A 16,702-nucleotide genomic window follows, 5' to 3' on the forward strand; every position below is an offset into this window, starting at 1 on the left:
GTTTGTGGTTGGTCTCAGCCTATTGGCTGGGGGGCACTATAAAAACCCCTCCCACGTCTGTGTCGCCCTCTGGTTCTTGCACTTCCGGGTTGGTGCTGGCTGGTAGCGGTGGTTCGTGAGAGCAGGTAAAGGCTAACATCCCACATGAAATGTATCGTATTGGTTTTGATGAAAGTTACGCCTTGCAGTGTCGTGAGGGCTCCGGGGGGAGCGCGTCAAGCGCATGCCGCAGCAGTTGTAGATCGGGCGCGTGGGTCCCAATGGTCCGGTGCTGGTCTGAGCATTTGTCCCGCTAACGGAAGTCGGAAGCGGTATGTTGTTGTTTAACTTTCTGGTAATCAACAGGTGTGCAGGCTGTAACAAATCCTTTTCTTATTAGGTTCTGCCCTGTTCGAGCCCTGTTTCCAGCGCAGACACACCACGGCTGTCTTTGTCTTTGTTCTTTGTCTTTGTTCTTTGTCCTTGTGTTTGTCCGTCCTGGAGCTGCTGCCATGTTAAATGTTATTCTGTGTTGTGTCCTCCGCACGGTGGCGTGTTGGTGTGGGCCAGCCCAAACACGCACGGGAATTTGGACCGAAATGATGCGCGCGCTCCTGTCCATTAAGTGTTTTTGTTTGAAACAATAACTTGAATGAATGTAACTGAACTTAACGAGGAATAGAATAAATTATTTTCACCTGGAACCTCTGAACTCCTTTTTGTCATCCGGCGAACCTCTGTAGCCTTTTTAACAGTTTAGTTTATTTCCTGGGGTGAAATTCCCCAGGTGGCGTTGTCTGGCAACATCTATATAATATTTAGATCCCCCGCTTTGCCACATTACTAAAAACTGCTTCACCATATCTAAACAAATGTATTTCAAATCTACTAGAGCAGAGCTGTCAGTGATGAACTCATCAACATTAAAGTGAATCCTGTAATTGTATGAAATCTCTTGGCTCCTCAAATTCTGATTTAAAAGCTGAAATCATGTTTCCGAACAGTTCTCCTTCACATGACTCCGATCACTAGAAATAGGACAATAAGCACCACAAGTAAAATGCAGCCAAACACAATAAGACCGATGAAGACGGGACTCCTCCTGAATCTTTGTTTGTGGGGTTTGGGTTTGTCCTCCTCTTCGATGAACTCCTCGATCCGCCTCTCTGAAGCTTCAAAGAGATGAGAAACACATTCAGACTCTCTCCATCACTTCTGTCTGGAATGATTTCCTTCATGCTTCTGTCAACTCACCTCTGTACATGAGCAGATATGCAGAACGGGACCTGCTCAGCATAGACAGATGGATTAAATGTTGCATTATGCACCTTTAGAGTTTCGTAGTTTAATCCAAACTCTACTTTATCTTCAGTCAAATATAGCTGAGCAGCACTCAAACATGACACGCGTCACACGTCACCATTTAGAAACTATTTTAAGGGCCAATCCCAATTCTACCCCTTACCCCTACCCCTATGATATGCGCGTTCACGAGGCTTAACGGCTATCCCAATTCTACTTTTTGAATAGGGGTAGGGGAAAGGGGAAGGGCTATTTCACCCCTTTCAGCGAAGTCTGCATCGATGCTCCCTATTCTCTATAGGGGTAGGCGGAGTTTCACATTGGCCAGAAAAAAACAACATGCCTCCCTCCACGGAGTCGCACAAATGTAAGATTGCTTTCTGTATACTATTTAAAAAGCTATAAAAAGTGCATTTGCTTCACTGAAATTTATAGATATACTAGCGTGACAGTGTCCCAGTTTAAGCGCTGCGTAGCACCGTTTCCGATCGTAAATTTGTAACTTCTGAAGAGCACTAATTACTGTATTAACGTAATCTTTTATCATGTTTTTAACGTAATATGTTTGACACAGGGACCCCTGATGAAACCCGACTTCTGATTCAGTTCAGAGGTGAAAATGAAGAAAAGTTTTTGAAATCAAAATACAGCACCAAAACACATTGGGAGTAAATTATATTATTCGTCTGAGTGATACTGATATGTTAGTAATAAAACGTGTTTATATAAACATATATGTATTACTTTAGGAAATTCATAAAATAAAATGGCTTGGAAGGGGAAGTTACAGCCTAGCAAGCTTCAAAAAAAGTGGGAGAACCTCAAAAATAAATATAAGGTAAATAATAATACCATTATTAAAAAATAAAAGTAATTTCTATTGTAATTTCTATCATTTCTAATATCCATAATTTTTTGTTGTTATAGGAGCGCGGCGTGGCTTAAAGGGCCAAGGGGTATCCCAATTCATAGTGCTGCAAAGATAGTCCTAGCCCTCAGCCCTATTCAAAAAGGGGTAGGAGAGTGATAGGGGTAGGGCCAAGGGCTGAGGGGTAGGGGTAAGGGGTAGAGGTAAGGGGTAGAATTGGGATTGGCAATGTTGGTTATAGAAACAACCAAAGACTTTGTGGGAACATACCTGTACGTCTCATTGCTTCCAAACTCCTGTTGCTCCACCTGCAAGCAGCAGCAAAAGAAAGATCCATATAATCAACAAAATAATGTTTTTGTTTCATAAGAACTCTCACAAAATGGTTTGAAACAGCTCTATTTCATCCCTACTGACCGCCAGAGGCGGTGCTTAAAGCACTGGAATGTTCCCTTCGCACATGCGCAGTTCGAGTATGCATACAAACAAACGTCACTCGTGACTACCCGGGTAACCCCGGAACTGTATAAATACCGGTTCCCTGACCCGGGATCGGCTCCTTTTTTCTTCTCGCGTTCAGTTTGTGTACACCTGACGGGACGAGCCTGTACGGCGTCGTGATGTACCGTCACTGGGAGCCCTGTGACCTTCAAGGTCAGAGCTGCTTTATGCCCTCCAAAGGCTGTGACGTGTTGCGGTCCCGTTCATCTGATTCTGCGGCACTGCGCGTCGCCTGTGGTGAGAGATTCATTCATACCTCCGGCAGACGGTAAGGCTGATGAATCTACTATTCTTCATGGTGAGTGATGGGGGGAGCGGCTGCTCCCCCCGGGCTTGTTTACATGACGACCGCGGCCGTGTGGCGTGGTCGGTAGTAGCTTGGGGCGCAGGGACGCTGCTCGCGTTCCTGGCCCGGCTTCAGGAAGCGATTTGGCTGGTGCGATGCTGTGCTTCTGACTGTTGTTAAGCCGCTTTGAGCCCCCGCCGTGCAGGGCTCGCCGAGGCCGCTGGCTCGGCTTCTGAGTGCGCCGATGAGCATCGCTACAGCGTGCGGGGTGCCCCCGCCCCGCTGCCGCAGAGCGCGGCGCTAGCTCGGCGCTAGCTCAGCTAGGCGGCTAGTCAGTGAGGTGTGTTGTGTGTCGGGGGATCAGCCTCCTCTTCCACCGGCCGCTGCGTTCTTTCTGATTGTTACATATCAGCTGCTCAGGTGGCGCAGCTGCTAGCAGGCGGGCGGGGCCCACCCTTCCCGCTGCCACTGCGGTGGCCTGGTGATGCGAGCCGCTAGCATGCGGCCGCTAGCGTGTATCTTGGCTGAGCAGCCAGTCAGTGATGTGTGTTGCGGGCAGAAGGCACAGCCCCCGCATACCCCAGCTACTGCATGCTCTAGGTATCACGTGCACCCCCGCTCCGAAGGGGGACGCCTCCGCTAGCAGGCGGAGGGTGCTCCGCGCTCCTTCTCCGCTCATAGCTTCTCTGGCGTCTTTATTGTAGTGTGCAGGCCAGGGGTGTATCTCTGTTATTTGAGGCCCGCATGCCCCTCCTCCGGACCGTGGGCATGCATGCTACTGGGGTGGGGCCGTCCATTGTGGTGCTGCCCGGCTGCTAGCTTCACACTCCGCGTTTGCCGTGCAGGCGGCGTATGCCCCCTTCCCTCGGCTTACCGCGCTAGCATCTCCTACTCCAGGCTCCCAGTCCTCCGACGGGCTCAGTTGCAGTTGCTGTGCAGGCGGCGTACGCCCCCTTCCCTCAGCTTCTGCGCTGCCATTATTCTGACCGGCTGCGTGCGCGCGGCAGTGCGGTCAGGCAGGAGGAGAGAGGGAGCAGTCGCCTGGTGGCCGCTCTCTCTGCTGGCCGTGGATGGTGTCTGGTTTAGTTGCCCCTTCCCTCAACCTCCATGGACAGGATGTGATATGAGGTGGGAGAGCTGCGTGTTTGGACAGCTCTCACCGCGGTATTGCCTGGGGAGCCCCCGTACAGGCGGATGATGGCCGCGACCACTGTCCCAGTTGTCTTTGTCCTGTTCTCGTCAGGGAGGCGCTGTTGTACAACCTGTGCATGGCCAGTGGCTACATGCCCTGGGCGCAGCGGGCTGGCTGGCTGGCGGGCACTGGTCTCTTCTGCTGCTGGAGGTGCCCCCCACCCTCCCCCCTTCTGAGAGCCGGGAGGTGTACTCTGGCTGCTGTGCCTGGCGCGGCTGCGGCTGGCCTGGAGCATATGCCAGATGTGGGGCCGGCTAAAGCATCCCTCAGCTGCTCACGCTACCATTGTGCTGGCCTATTGCATGCACCCGCCCTGGCTGTTGGGTGGCGCGGTGGCAGACGGTGGGAGGAGCTGTTGAGTTTCCCTTCCTGGATGGCCTGGTGTTTTGCGTTGCTTCGCAGGCGGCATACGCCCCCTTCCCCACAGTTTCCCCCCTTCACTGTTTGTGGCGGGTGTGCGATACTCGCCCCCACTGCTGTTGGGTGGTGCCACTTTGGAGGCTGTTGAAGGAGGGAGCTGCTGGGCAACCATTACCTCTCCTCGACGTGGCCTTTGCTGGGACCCTGGCCGGTGGTTAGCATTTGCTGTGCAGGCGGCGTGGGCTGCCTTCCCTTAGCTTACTGCATCGTTGTTGTCCTACTGCCTGCTGGGTGCTATTTGCACACCCCCCACTCGGGGCTCTGCTCTTTCCAGGCAGTGCCTGTCCCGCTGGGTTGTGGACGCCATTTGCTGTTCTATCGGGCCGCAGGGCGGCCTCTGTCCAAGGGTGTGCATTGCCACTCCACCAGGGCGGTGTCCACGCCAGGGGTCGCCCTGATGGGGGTGCTCCTGGGCGGGCTATGGGCTGACGCCGTTGGGACGATGCCTGACACCTTTTCCAGGTCCTGCAGGTTGGCCATTGTGCCTCCGCATCCACTGCGGTTGGTACTGGGCCCTGCAGAGGCTTTTCAGTCTCTGGGATTCCTCGTGACCAAGTTGGCATACGTCATTCCAGTGCTTTAAGCACCGCCTCTGCCGGTCAGTAGGGATGAAATAGAACGAAAGTTACAAATGTAACTACGGTTCTATGAATCCCGGATGACCGCCAGAGCACTCTGTCACTCGGAATCCTCGTGGTTACGCGAGAAGATTCCGTAGGAGCCGATTCCGGGTCAGGGAACCGGTATTTATACGGTTCCGGGGTTACCCGGGTAGTCACGAGTGACGTTTGTTGGTATACATACTCAAACTGCGCATGCACGAAGGGAACATTCCAGTGCTTTATGCACCACCTCCGGACGGTCATCCGAGATTCATAGAACCGTAGTTACATTCGTAACTTTTGATCTCTGTGCACCTCAGTCACCTGAGCGTCGTCACAGTGGTACCAGGTGTTGTTCTCCCTGCTCCAGACGGTGGCGGTGTAGTGTCCACCTCCGAGACTGCCCATGTGATTCACCATCCCGTACAGGGTGTAGCTCTTATTCTGACACGACACAGAGGAAGATCAGTGAAAATACCTTCTGTTTTTAAATGGAAAGAATGTGTTTCAGGAGTCCTCTGCTTGCCATGGCTTGGATTTTAAACGGCACTTCCACACAGCAGTTTGACTTCATGTCTGACATGGTGTTGAAGTCAAAGTAAAACCTCTTGAGGAGAAGAGTCATGATTTGAGGAAAGTCCACCATCTCGTATCCCTACAGAGCAAAGACAAGTCCAACAAACAGAGAGAGGATTCATTGCATGAACTCAGTGGTACAAACAACATTTCCAATAACAAACTGAAGGTTTTATCAGTCCTGTACAGCTGATGCAGGAGAACTCACACTGCTCCCCTCTGTCTTCCGGCTGCATTCTGTGCAGTACACCATGTCGTCTCCAGTGTGTTCTGTCCTGAGGAAAAACTCACTGAAACTGGTCTTCTGCAAAACACACACACAGTTAAATACTTATTAAATGAATGAATAAACAAACATTGCGTTTGTGTATTGTTTTTCTGGGGACTGAGGCGTCGCCTCCCTCTGGTAACAAGAGTAAAACCAGACAGGAACTGCTGGATAGTAATCAACAAACCATCTAACCAGCAGCGCTGGCTGCTTCTCACCAGGCTGCAGGGTGCTTCATGTCCGCCTTGGAGCGACAGTGGCAGGGTGAAGAAAGGACTGGTCTCTTCAATGATCATGTGACCATTGGAGCATCTTGTAGTGTCTTTCAGCTGGCCTTTGAAAACCTGCACACACAGCAGTGGGCTGAAAGCAGCCGTCACACTGACCCTCCTGGATGCAGCCGCTGCAGTTCAGAGGTGCTCACCTGCGAGGCCTCAGGACTGACTTCATTCAAAATCCTCTCCAGACATTCAGCAGCGTCTCGCTGTTGATAAACTGCACATGAAAATAAAGCACAGGATGAGTCCTATTGATGTTTCTCTTTGTTGTTTCCTTGTGCTGTTAAGTGGTCGACGTACCGTTCTTTATGCCCAGACTGTCTGTGATGTTTTCTGTTCCACATGATCCTTCTTTCAGGTTATTGAAGGTGAGTTCTAGCTGCTGATCTAAGGTGTTTGATGGATTCAACCTTTACAGGGGAGAAAGTTTTTATTCACCACTCATTTTCTTTTTATTTGATTGTATTTTGCACCAGAAGGTTTTATTAATTGCCGTCAATGTGTGCAGTATCTGTACACTAGGGGGCAGTGTTGATTCACTCTATCATCAGTAAACTCAGCAGCATACCCACATGGCATTGAATATATATTTTGAACTTCTTAAAAAGTGTGTAGAGTGAAAGGCAGCACAGAGAAGACAGCTCTTCATACCTGTGGTGGATCTCAGGGGTCATGAAGAGAACCTGCAGGATGCTGCTCAGATAACATGTGGCTCCCTGGTTGATCAGTGGGTGACGGGGTCTGAATGGCTGAGTTTCTTTAAACAAACACATTTGTTGTTTATTTCCAGATCCGAATGCAAAGATCAGGCGCCACTGTTACATGAAATCAAATCTTTACTTCACCTCTTTTATAGATGTTCCTTTTCTCCATCTCTTCTGTTTTCACCTCCCCCAGGTTTATTTGTCTGTACCTCACCATATTACTTCTTAAGTCTCCTACAAGAGTCCTCATGTTACAAAACATGCTGGTTTTCCAGTCCACCTCTCCACCGACGGTCATTCTCAGTTTTAGAAAATGTGAATACAAGAACTTAATTTCACTTTGAAAACCGTCTTCCACATTGAGCCAGAAAAGGCTCTTAAATCTGTATCAGTTCATTAAAACAGCCCTACAAACCTTCTGTGTTTATTTCAGATGATTATAGAGTCTATTAATTCAGACATCAATAAACAAATTCCATAGATGTTTTTTTAATTCTTGTTGATCTGCCATCAAAGTGCTGTGAGAAAGCAGAGTGAAGCAGACAGTACCTCTGACCTCCTGCAGGGGGCAGTACCAAGATGTTCATGTGTCACTCTGGTTTCACTGCTTCTTCAATTGTGTGTTGGAGTAAATGTATTACCGTTTTTCTCCTTTGGTTTGGCTCATTTCTTGAAACCGAAATTACATTTTCAAAACAACATGGACAAATCTCCAAACTACCCTGTAACTGCTCACAAACAGAACGGTATTTCTCATTCATGTCATCACATTGCAAATGTCTTAGTACATGTCTCAATGTCTCAGAAAATCTTTGCAAATGATTAAGTACAGTAAGAATAGATTTAGCACAATTCCCAAGTGAATAGGTCATGTCGATCTAAACTGATTGATCGACTCTCAGTCTAATGGTTGTTCTCTCCAAAACATATCGGCACCATTTCATTGTATCAGTCACCTCCTGCAAAATCATCTGTTCAACTGTCAAAATTAGTCAAAAACACACATCAATACCATGAAGACCAGACATGGATGTGTTAGCATGAAGGTGAGGAGGACAGTCAGGAGGATGAGGAGGGACACCGGTGAAGAAGTGAGCTTTGAAACTCCAGCTTCATTTACAGTACTGTGGGCTACATACAATTTTCCCTTTTTTTTGCTAGTTTTTTTTTCTTTGTTTTTATTTTGCAGTATATTGAACTCCGATGGATGGAATTTGTTCTGTGTGTGAAGAAAAATTATGACAGTTTCCTTGGAGGTATGAGAGCAATGTGTGAATCAGAACTTGAAGGTTGTTCTTACTGTAAAATGCTTTTTGTCTTCATTTTCTTTTATACAATATTTTCTGTTAGCTAAAAAACCCAAAGAAGAAAATAAAAACTATCACAGGAATCACTGTGAATGAAGGACAGGACCCAGGCAGAAAGGTAGATGAGGAATATTTCAGTGGTCCTCTGCCCTTGATGACAAAAAACCTAAACATTTTGACTGTCAGTGCTCACACGATGCCAAAAGGACAAAGAATTTTGAGGACCTTGACCATTGGTTTGAGAAAGAAATTTAGTTTTTCCACCTGAGTGAACTATTTTGGCAGAGATCTGATCTCTGACAGGTGAACGGTGGTGTTTTGCTGAACTGTCCAGGTTGTTTTTGACAAGAGAGCCAAGAGAATTGAGAACGTCTGGTCTGTTTTGAGAAATGAGCTAAAATTGTTGAGAAGGATCTTTACATTTTGGAGGCTCTGACTGTTTATATGGGAAAGAAATGTAGCTTTGAAACATCTGTGAACAGTTTTGGGAGAGAGATGAGCTTTTGCAAGTGAACTATGGTGTTGAGCTGAACTGTAAGACTATTTTGCCAAATGATCTTTGAGTTTTGAAAATGTAATTTCAGTTTCAAGAAATGAGCCAAACCAATGGAGAAAAACTGTAAGAGATTTGTTTGCAGTGTGTACAATGTGAGACACGACAGCAGCTTCACTACATGAAAACATTCTTAAACTAAGAAAAAGAGAACAACATGCAAAAATTAATGGAAAAAGAATAAAAGAATATAACCCTGCAATGTTGTCTGTATTTTTTCATGTATATTTCAAATATAATATAATATAATATAATATAATATAATATAATATAATATAATATAATATAATATAATATAATATAATATAATATAATATAAAACCAAAACGTTGCTTTTAGATAATATAAAATATTAATATTTCAAGTAGTCTGTACCTTCTAATTAACATTTTAAATATCTTTTAAGATTTTGTTTAAATGTATGTTTGCAATGTCTGTATTGCTGAGAAATTTAAAAATAAATGGAATGACAGCTTGTCATGTTGTTTGCATTTCAAGATGTGCATTTTAAATATTTGCAATAGACTCTCATCAACACTTCAAAGTCTGTTCTGAAATTTAAAAAAAAAATGTCATTGCTGTTTAAGCAAATAAAGATACATATACAAAAGTAATGACTTTGAAGTCCAATGCAAAGTCAAAAACAGTCAAAAACAGTTTTCTCAAAGTGAAACTAAACTGCAGCTGAAAAAAGAATAACACAACTTACCGACTGCTGATCACTGAGCAGATAGATAGATAGATAGATAGATAGATAGATAGATAGATAGATAGATAGATAGATAGATAGATAGAAGAAGCAGCTGCACAGGAACCTGGTGGTCCTGTACCGGACGCACCGGTATCTCTATCCAGGTGTCAGCAGAGTGTCACAGATACACAGAAAAACAGACTGGAGTGCAGAGTGGAGGTGATGGCTTCGTCTGTGGAATGACTCTATTGACATGTTTAAGACCGAGGGAGGAAACTTCCAGGACCAGGAATGATGTGAGGAGAATTGATTTCTCGGTACCTGTGTGATTATCTGGGCGGAGCCCTGCAAGTGGCAGCACCACATTCTTTAGTTAATCCTTCATACAGCAGTGAAAGCACCTCAGAGCTTCATCAAAACAACCAGAGCAGAAATTCCCCACAGCTGCAAATGTGACTGGCAGGAAGGGAACGGCAGGTTCCTGTAAAAATGCACGTGACTGACAAATGCTTCACCTGTTTGAAAGAAATGAACAAAGCTTTTCAACACAGTCAGATTTATTACCAAGAAGTATTGTTACCACAAATGAGCTGAGTGTCTGGCAGAGAGCTGTTCTTCTTCTTCCTCACCTCATATGCAGATAATACGTTTATGTCTGTTTTTTGGATCAATCCCAAGCCCAACTGGCTTGATTTGAAGATTTTCAGTCGCCTCTGCCCTGGATAGATGAGCAGACTGGTGTCTGCATGAACCCGAAACTTCAGATCAAGTTTTAACCAAACCGATCAAAACATCCATACAAGGTAAATTATTTCTCACATGTATTATATGAGGTTCAGAGAGTCGGTACAGGCTCCCAAACTTGACATCTGGAGAGTTTCTAGCATTTTCAGACTGGTTTTGTTTGCAGATGACACAAGAATTTATGATTCAGGTTTAGTTTTATAGGAAATTTTGAGGAGAAGAACTAAAGAAATGGTTTGACTGGATTAATCTTAAAATCTAAAATGTAAACTTAACCCAGGCTATTTTAATGTTTTCCAACCATAAAGCAGTTCAAACATAAGTGCTAATTCCACCTAAAGCCCGATCCTCTTGGATTTGCAGGATATTTTGTAGAAACATTGTCATTCATTTCTGCTGCTGTCCAGAATTCTTGTACTGATGATCATGAATAGATTTCTCAGCTGGATTAGTGTTGCTGGATTATTTGCATTTCCTTCAGCAACTTCTTCTCTTCAGTGAAACGTAACTATTTATGCGTTTCTGCATTGCTTTTATTCGTGTTTCACTCTTTTTATTACTCTTATTCTTATTCAAATTTCTTGATTTTCATCTTTTTAATATCACACGACACTCAGCAGGGTGTTGCCCAGGTTAACTCCTCTGATGTTTCATGTCGTCTAAGTTTGACAAACAACATTCTCCAAGCTGCCCGTTCCGGTAATAGAAGCACTTCCATTTATAAATAACCAAGAGTGAAACTGTTGTCATGCTATTTCTTGGATATTTCCCTGTAAAAATGTATTGAACTGACTGTGTTTGGTGTTAAAGTGTATCTTTATTTTGATTTTTTTTTTAAAAAGAAAAAACTTAAAGCAACACTAAGGAACTTTCAGTTTTCATTGATTTTGGCAGCGCCAGTGGACAAAAGCGGTAGTGTTTTGCCTGAACGAATACTACAGTTCCCTTGAGGACTAGCATGTGGTGTCGTAAAATACTACTCCTGGTCGAATGCTGTTGGACTGAACTCGCCTACATTTGTTTCCAGTGGCTGTGGGAAGGATGGCTAGCGACGAGGTAATGAATCTAATGGTGGCGAAACAATGTTATATCATGATGTGACGCATGCCGTAAAGCAGTTTACACATTTGGAGTTTTTCGTGTGCAGGGTTCCTACCACCCTCCTCGCAGTTGCATAGTCCAAGTGAAAGCAATACTGATGCCCTCAGGCCGTGACAGAGGGGCCATTCAACTAGTTGTAAGTCGATGTATCATCACAAAAGATATTAAAGTGTTTTATTAAGGTTGAAAAGTTCCTTAGTGTCGCTTTAACATATCAGGGAATTCTGGTTAAATGTCAGAGACACAGTGAAATAACATTCCAGTAAACTTTATAAACAAGTCATCCAAAAAAAAAAAAAACATTTTAAACAAGTCAATATATTTGTTGACAACAAACACATCTTCTCGTGAAGTCCGTGGTTTTGTTGCTTCTGGTTCCTGTCTGGAGTCCAGACTCTGCATCTTTTCCCTCCTCCAGGTTCTGAGCACATCAGTGACCTCCGGGCAGCACCAGCAGCGTGTGAGTGGTGGACATGTGCTTGATGCTGTAAGTGGACAACATGGCTGATTCCTCCATCGTCTCCGCCTTGAAGACCAGCCGGACGTCGCCGCCTGAAGACACAATGGGATGAGACATTTGTCCTGGAGAATAACTACTGTCACAGTTCTCTGTTGTTTACCACTGGAGGTACTAGTTACTGGTTAGTGAAGTTAGAGGTTAGAGATACTAGTTATAGCTACTGCTAACAGTAGTGGTTTATCTTTGTTGGTTCATGAGGTGGATGATTTGGTTTCACTCACACTGAACTACTGGAGACTAAAACTAGTGCTTGGTTACAGCAGCAGTTCCTGCTTTAACTAGCAGTGAAGCGAGTTTACTGGCTACTAAATAAAGACTTATTGATGCTGAGTTGTTGAATGATTTTCTTCTTCAGAAGCAGTACTGTCATCTTCTTTAACTGCTCCTCGGTCTCACACAGGTGGAGGATCTTCTTCTCTCCTCTGGGTCCATGTACTTTCACCTGACATCCCCTTTTTTCAGGTGAGTCTCTCATTATGTGTTGATGTTCAAGTCTGAGCAGGTTCTCCATCTTCCTGCTGGAGTTTGTCAATCATCACTGCTCAGGAGAGCTGTTTATACTTCATTTGTACAAGCAGAAAGAAAACAGTTCATAAGATTTTGCTTTCTGTTTTGTTTTATTGTGGGGAACACCCATCTTATAATATCGTCATGTGATCAAGCGAAGACAAGCGATTGGCAGTTTAGGGAATTTCAACTTGTGAGGCTTGTAAACCTGTGAGGCTTGTAAAACCTGATTTCTGTTCATCTCTGCTCCGATGTGAAGGCGAGAGGATCTTCCGAGAGAGAAGAGACTCAGAGAAGATGGGTTCCAAAGGGAGCAAGCAGCAGGGAAGCAAAGAAAACAAAGAGGATCAAACAAACAGCAGCAGCAGCAGGAAGATGGAGACCCTGCACAGACTCCAACATCAAGACGTAATGAGAGACTCTCCTGCAAAAGATGAACTTCAGGCAAACGTACAGAGACCCAGAGAACTAAAGAAGATCCTCGACCTGCGTGAGACCGAGGAGGAGTCGGAGAAGATGGGATCCAGAGGGAGCGAGCAGCAGGGAAGCAAAGAAAGCCAGGAGGATAAGACAAACAGCAGCAGCAGCAGGAACATGGAGAACCCGCTCAGACTCCAACATCAAGACGTAATGAGAGACTCACCTGCAGAAAAGGAACTTCAGGTGAAAATAGAGAAACCCAGAGAAGAGAAGAAGATCCTCGACCTGCGTGAGACCGAGGAGGAGTTGGAGAAGATGAGAGTTCTGCTTCTGCAGCTGGAAATGATCCAAGAAATTGAGAGGGTCTTGAGACGGAGAGGAGACTCAGAGAAGAGGGGATACAGGGAGAGCAGGCAGGAGGAAAGCAGGAAAGAGAGAGAATCCACACCAGAGGAGAAGCGCTACGACCCGAACGATCCGACTCTGATCATCGTGGATGAAGAAGATCAACTAGACTGTGAGTCCTCAGTGGGTAGAAGACTTCATGGTGTCCACTCTGTGTCAGTCTAACACTCTGGACTGTTTTTCTCTGACATCCCTTCATCATTCACAGTTGAGTTGGACAACTTTCAGTCTCCCAGAGCTCTGATGTCTTGTGGTCACGTCGTCACCCCGACGTCTCTCACCAACTGGTGCCGCCGGCAGCTGGACCAGGTCTGTCCAAGGTTCAGGTCACTCCCAGTCCACCTTAAACACTTTATTAATCCACCAGTCCACCTTAAACCCTTTGTTTACCACCAGTCCACCTTAAATCCTTTATTAATCCACATTGATAACTTTACCTTCTTCATGCTCTTGTCCTATATAAAGAGCCCAATTAAATGAAAAAATGTAAGTTAAAAATTAGTTTAAAAAAAGTCCAATAAAGCCACATTAAAATATAATACAAGATGAAAATTGAAACAAACTATACATTGAAAGAAGACAGAGGTGAAAAAGAACTTAAGGAAGATTACTCCCGGTAATAAAGGTTTAAGTCTTTCTTTTTCATTGACCTTTTATGGGTGATTTTCTTTTCTTCTCTGACCTTTGAAGGGAGACAGAGTCTTTGTGTGTGGGATGCCTGACTGTGATGTTGAGTGGTCCTATGAGGAGGTCCGTCGAATGGCTCTTCTGACCACTGAAGAAATTGACTACTTTGAAAACAAATTATTCAATAACATCAAGGACTTATTCAACGTCAAATCAGTGAGTATCTCTTCACCTTCCACATTCACTCAAATGTTATTATTTCTATCTTATAATGACACCAACTTCAGCCAGAAATTATACAATATTTTACTCCAGATTTGCTGTGAGAAGCAGGAGATTTTCAGTAACAACATTTCTGAATGGAGTCAGACTGGTGAACATGTAGCTATGTGTTATTTTATATTGATTTTGTTTTTAATACTGCAACGCACCTTGTGTTGTTTTTTTTTAATATGAAAACTGCGTTATAAATAAAGTTTGATTTGATTTGATCCCAGAGGGAAATTCTATTCTAATAGTTTTTCAGTGTTTTGTATTATTTTGCTCAGTTTTGGCTTTTTTTTTTTTTTAACAGTTTCCATTCTTAAATAATCTTATTTAGTAATTATTTGATTGATCGACACCATGACTAGTAAAGTCACCAGACCACTGAGCAAAACATGACAGTGAAGCCGTAACACTGCTGGATCTCAAACATATCAAGAAGCTGGACTCCATGTTGGGAAATGTCTGCATTAACACACATTTCTTTTCCCTCTTCAGTGTCCTGGCTGCAAATCCACAGCAACAAGGAGTGATTTGACCAACCTCTGTGTTAAGTGCACAGTGTGCACCAATGACCGCGGAAGACCTTTCTTCTTCTGCTGGCAGTGCCTGAGAGAGTGGCGAGGCCCGTCGCCACGTACAGACTGCTGTGACAACAAAGACTGCTTCAATAAGCCCCTGGAGACTCTGAAGAACTGTCCAGACATGACCTTCTTAGACGTGAAGGGGGTCACCGGCTGCCCCTCCATCCGGGCCTGTCCCTCCTGTGGCTTCCTGCTGGGTCACGACAAAGCCAGGTGCAAATTCTTGGCTTGTGCTCGATGCAGGGAGGTTTTCTGCTTCGTGTGTCTGAAGAACAAAAATATCTGCTGGAAGACAAGTAACGCTTATAACCTTTGTTCCAGTGGCGTGGCCCCAAGACAGACCTCCATACCTGAAGTGGGAAAATTGCTTAGATTAAGTTCTGCTCGTGATCCAGCTCTCAGTAATCTTCCGGAGATTTAGCTCTGTCCGCCAATGTCAGTTGATCCATATATTGAACATGACACTTTCAACAAAATGCTGCATTTAATCTGTAGTCATGGTAACACGATGCTGCTCTTGTTGTCGTCTTGCATAGTCATGGAAACGTGATGGTTATGTTATTGTGTTTGGTCCCAGTGACTCCTGTGAACCTCCGCGAGCTGACTTGGGCCTCTTGACTCCACATATGAAGGCGACTGTTTTAAATCTGGGTTTTAAAATGGACAGTGATTTTAAACTAGATTCACAAATAAGCGCAGCGGTTAAGTCCAGCTTCTTCTACCTCAGGAAGTTGGCCAGAGTGAAATCTATTCTTGCACATGAGCACTTTGAAACAGTAACCCATGCCTTTATTACATCTCGGCTGGATTACTGTAATGTACTTGATGTTGGAGTCAGCCAGTCGTCCCTCGCACGTCTCCAGTTGGTCCAAAATGCTGCAGTGCGACTACTGACTGGAGGACGGAAGAGGGAGCACATCACTCCCATCCTGGCCTCCCTCCACTGGCTACCTGTGCATTTTAGAGTCCATTTTAAGGTTCTTTTATTTGTTTTTAAATCTCTGAATGGTCTTGCCCCGCCTCACCTCTCTGAGCTGCTTCACCTGTAAACTCCTGCTCGGTGCCTCAGATCAGCTGATCAGCTGCTCCTGGAGGTGCCGAGGTCCAAACGTAAGCTCAGAGGGGACAGAGCTTTTTCTGTTGTGGCCCCCAAGCTGTGGAATGAGCTGCCACTGTGCATTAGGCAGGCCCCCTCGCTGTCCATTTTTAAGAAAGATCTTAAAACGCATTTTTATTCACTGGCTTTTGACTCAGTCTGAGACTCCGCCCTTGATTTTTTTATTGTTTATTTAAATGTCTCTTTTTTGTTGTTTGTTTTTTTTGTTTGTTTTCTTTGTTCTTACTGGATTTTATTCTTGCACTTGCACTTCTATCTTGTGACTTTGGACAGCACTTTGTGCCAGCTGCAGTTGTTTTTAAAGTGCTGTATAAATAAAGTTGAGTTGAGTTGAGTTGAGTTACAGACTTTTTGAGATTTAGGAACACATTTTAATTGCATATGTGTATACATATACATACATATATATGTATATACATATATACATACATACATATATATATAAATATATATATATGTAGTATATATATAGTAGTATAGGAATACTCTGAAGATTTTGGAGCCGCGCCCTATCCCTATCATTTACAAAGTGAGATTAGCTCATAAATACCTTATTTCTGTCTGTGCGTCCAGCAGCTGGATCCCAGCTGTTAGCATCGTACTTAGCTTAGCTCAGCTGCTGGAGGTGAAGAGGAAACAGAGCCGGACTGACGAAAGTGGACAAAATACTCCTTCCAGTGGTCCAGGGGATGGCGTATTAGCATGTGAAGTAAATCCGAATGGTTATAAAATATTTTAAAAGACGTGTTTCACACAGACCTGCGCATGTGCAGTGCTCCGCGAAAGGATATATCGGAGCACAGCAGTACAAGCCAGTGACTCAGAAGCTGTGCTCCAGTATATCCTTCCGCGGAGCACTATGCTTGTGCAGATCGGTGTGTATCAA

General features: G+C 44.7%; 2 protein-coding genes across 6 annotated transcripts; one reads left to right on the forward strand and one right to left on the reverse strand.

Moving 5' to 3' along the window:
• Window positions 1-593: 593 nt before the first annotated feature.
• LOC115385838 (ubiquitin carboxyl-terminal hydrolase 47-like) lies at window positions 594-9,722 on the reverse strand. Of its 5 annotated transcripts, none has more exons than XM_030087916.1 (12): window positions 9,546-9,722; window positions 7,118-7,210; window positions 6,924-7,029; window positions 6,573-6,682; window positions 6,419-6,489; window positions 6,213-6,338; window positions 5,935-6,030; window positions 5,677-5,805; window positions 5,449-5,594; window positions 2,420-2,457; window positions 1,234-1,265; window positions 594-1,151 (listed from the first exon to the last, which is right to left on the reverse strand). In XM_030087916.1, exons 2-12 carry the CDS (start codon window positions 7,191-7,193, stop codon window positions 1,008-1,010), a joined length of 1,074 nt encoding a protein of 357 aa, XP_029943776.1. In that variant the 5' UTR covers window positions 7,194-7,210; window positions 9,546-9,722; the 3' UTR covers window positions 594-1,007. The 5 variants fall into 5 exon arrangements, with proteins under 5 accessions (XP_029943776.1, XP_029943777.1, XP_029943775.1 ...); XM_030087917.1 differs by lacking the exon at window positions 9,546-9,722 and adding an exon at window positions 7,526-7,646; XM_030087915.1 differs by lacking the exon at window positions 9,546-9,722 and having other exon boundaries at window positions 5,475-5,594; window positions 7,118-7,249.
• Window positions 9,723-12,810: 3,088 nt separating this feature from the next.
• On the forward strand, window positions 12,811-15,188 carry LOC115382267 (uncharacterized). Its single transcript, XM_030083971.1, has 4 exons — window positions 12,811-13,336; window positions 13,433-13,533; window positions 13,915-14,067; window positions 14,614-15,188. The coding sequence occupies exons 1-4, from the start codon at window positions 12,811-12,813 to the stop codon at window positions 15,118-15,120; spliced, it is 1,287 nt and encodes a 428-aa protein (XP_029939831.1). The 3' UTR covers window positions 15,121-15,188.
• The last annotated feature ends 1,514 nt before the right edge of the window (window positions 15,189-16,702 follow it).

This window comes from Salarias fasciatus, chromosome 3, assembly GCF_902148845.1.
Source record: "Salarias fasciatus chromosome 3, fSalaFa1.1, whole genome shotgun sequence".
NCBI classification, from domain to species: domain Eukaryota; kingdom Metazoa; phylum Chordata; class Actinopteri; order Blenniiformes; family Blenniidae; genus Salarias; species Salarias fasciatus.